At 37.9% G+C, this 3,335-nt stretch overlaps 1 protein-coding gene across 1 annotated transcript; it reads left to right on the top strand.

Moving 5' to 3' along the window:
• The first annotated feature begins 221 nt into the window (after nucleotides 1-221).
• lhb (luteinizing hormone subunit beta) lies at nucleotides 222-1,143 on the top strand. Its single transcript, XM_057342543.1, has 2 exons — nucleotides 222-407; nucleotides 904-1,143. The coding sequence occupies exons 1-2, from the start codon at nucleotides 222-224 to the stop codon at nucleotides 1,141-1,143; spliced, it is 426 nt and encodes a 141-aa protein (XP_057198526.1).
• The last annotated feature ends 2,192 nt before the right edge of the window (nucleotides 1,144-3,335 follow it).

Below are 3,335 nucleotides of genomic sequence, written 5' to 3'. Positions count from 1 at the left end.
TTCCATGCTCTATATAAATCTACCCACATGTTCTGTGATTCAATGCTTAGAGCAATTTACAACAGCCTGCTGAGCACTAAAGATACCTAACAAGTAAATCTTGTGAACAATTTAGATATTTTTTATTTATCAGATTGTGGCTTGATATATTAATATGTTCTTATTTTTGCCATCTTTTTGGTATCAAAAGGTGAATAAATTGTTTTCCTCTCTCCTATAGGATGTTAGTTGTTCGAAAATACATCACCATCCTTATATTCTGTTTAGTTGCCATACTAGTTCCCGCTCAAAGCTCTTTTCTTCCACCTTGTGAACCGGTTAATGAGACTGTGGCTGTGGAAAAGGAGGGCTGTCCAAAATGCTTGGTATTTCGCACCACCATCTGCAGTGGCCACTGCTTAACAAAGGTACTTACTTTAAATGTCTTTCCTTACATTTGAGACCCTGTCTGTGAAAATTTAGCTAAAGTATTTACTGTTTTTTACATGACATAATTCTAATAATCTGTAAAGAACATTGTGTGAAAATATATTTTAACATATTTAATATTGATTGCATGAGTAAGGCCATGTCAAATATTAAAATCATTTTTTAGGAAGCCAGCTTCTGATTTATTTTTGCAAAATAATAAAATGTAGTGTCAGTAAACAAAATAAAAGTAATGTCAGTTATTATAAATGAAAATTGTATTACTGTATCTCAGAATCAGACATGTAATCTGTTATTTACAGAAATACATTACCTATTGTTTATGTTTTTTATGTGACTGCTTTGACGCCCCTAATCTCATAAATTAGTTTTATGACTTTCGCTTGGACTTCACACACAGAGAGTTACATTATTTGTTACCAGGCTTAATATATGTAATAGCATATAAGAACTGTACTTGATCTTTTTTTTAAGGAGCCTGTATACAAAAGCCCATTTTCCACTGTCTACCAGCATGTGTGCACTTACCGGGATGTACGCTATGAGACTGTCCGATTGCCAGATTGCCCTCCAGGAGTGGACCCCCTTATCACCTATCCGGTGGCTCTCAGCTGCGATTGCACCCTCTGCACCATGGACACATCTGACTGTACGATCGAGAGCCTACAGCCTGATTTTTGCATGTCTCAGAGAGAATATTTTCTTGAATACTAGCCTCAATTGACCACAGGAGTATACAGTAGTCCTTACTATATGATACAAAAGAACACTTTACACTTGTTCAAAATTAGATAAATAAAATGTATTACATTACATTATTGTATAATACATTTGTTGTAAATGTATACAATCATAACTTTGAAATTATTAAATTTATATTTTTGGTTACAAGATGTAATTAAAAACAACATAAAATACTGTATCTGAGTAGTTGTTTCCAATTTTATTGGAAAATAAACAGCTACTGACCAGAAAATGTTTTTTAATGATGTGCAGTTTAAGAAATCTTGCATATTAACAGACCCTTGTTGATGCAACATTGTTTGTTAAATCTCTGCCCTGAAAATTAATCAAAGTACATCTACTGTACACACATTAGGCCTACAATAAATGATCTCAGTACATTAAAATGCCATACACAGAACTTTTTAAACCCTGGTTTAAAAGCAACCCTAAACCTTCTAAACTGTCTGAAATGATGTTGTACACTTGTTGTTAAAAGCATTGAGAAAAGCACTTATGGAGAACACCTCCTGGGTGTGATGAATGTAATTATACGTGTACTTGACCACCACTCTCAGACTTCAGCACTAGTGAGGAAATAAGTTATTCATTGACTAATTTTAAGTAGATTCTATAAGACTATGTTGTGGAGGTACTTTTTGCCCTGCGGAGCCTCACCGTGTTACGGGTCTTTCTACAAAGTGGATTACACCTTTTCAAGGGTGCTTTGTCTTTTGGAATCTTACCTCGAGTGGCTATAGAGTTTGGGACTTCCTTTTGGTGGGGTCTTGCTATTTTCCCACGCCACAGACAGTCCTATCGTACGCTGATCTCAAGTGCCTTTGCGGTGGTGCTCACACTGACTGCCTGAGAGTCCTAAGAACTGTGGATTATTCTCCGTTTTGTCACCTCGGAGATTTTTTCGTTCCTCAAGGACCAAGGGTAGCCCCTAACCTATCCCCTTTTGACTCTATCATCCCGGCCGAGCGCTCGAGCCTTTACATATTGGTCATCTATTGAACTGAGCTCTGTTTGCACTGCTGTGGGTACTGTTTGTGATTCTCTGCTTCTTCGGGCTGTTTGGTTACCCAGTAATAAATATTGTCTGGACCCTGCATCTGACTCTTTCTAGTAATTTTTGACAGACTATAAGAGCCATATTTGTCACAAACTGCATGAAGGTGGGGTGCATGGGTTGAGGCATTGCAGACTTTAATTGGCTAAATCCAGAATCATAAATCCAATCCCAATACACCAACATGCAGAATAACTAAATCTCCGTAAAACATTATGCTTTATGCAAAAACACACCTCTATGTGGAGATGCGTTATCTGTGCCAAAGGAAGCACATTGGGTTTTTTTTGTCCTCCCAGGTCCTCAGTAATAATGTGTGAAGCAGTTAGCCCCAGATTGAGCTAGGGTTTTTACGTCCACCAAATGTTGGAAGTAAGAGGGAGAACCACAGGGGTCCACCCCAGCTCTGAAAGAGTGCAGGAGGCAAGGACCTCTAGTCCTTGCTTCCTGCACAAGATCCTTTTACCAGCCTCCCAAGTTCATGAGTTGAATGAGGTGGTGTTACTAGCAGTTTACCAGCATGGATTAAATCCTGAGGTTCTAGTACATATGGCCATTTACAACAATACAGTGGGATTAATTTTTTTTAGTCAACAGTCCACTCCTTCCAATACCACAATCCTCTGATGCCTTGTGTCACAAAAAGCAATTTTCAGTGCAAAACTCATGATTCTGAAAGTTCTGAAAGCTCAAAAAGAGCTTTTGACTGATGAAATGTTTTCTCTTGCAAAAGACACATTTTCATGGTCGTCTGGTGCCTTGTGCAACAAAAAGCAGTTTTCTGTGCAAAAGGCGTATTTCTGAAAGTTGAGAGTGCTCAAAAATAACTTTTAACTGATGAACTGTTTTCTCTTGCAATGGACACATTTTCATGGTCCTCTGGTGCCTTAGCAACAAAAAGCAGTTTTCCGTGCAAAAAGCTTATTTCTGAAAGTTGAGAGTGCTCACAAAGAGCTTTTGACTGATGAACTGTTTTCTCTTGCAAAATAAACATTTTTATAGTCCTCTGGTGCCTTGTGTACCAAAAAGCAGTTCTATTTCATTTCAGTCAACATGCCACAGTATGGGTCAGCCTAGCTAAGGATGAGCTGTCAGGAGATGGTATATC

The sequence above is a fragment of the Triplophysa rosa genome, linkage group LG9, assembly GCF_024868665.1.
Source record: "Triplophysa rosa linkage group LG9, Trosa_1v2, whole genome shotgun sequence".
In the NCBI taxonomy this organism is placed as follows: Eukaryota; Metazoa; Chordata; class Actinopteri; order Cypriniformes; family Nemacheilidae; genus Triplophysa; species Triplophysa rosa.
The sequence above is the reverse complement of the archived record's forward strand: the minus strand, read 5'-3'. Positions and strand labels throughout refer to the sequence as shown.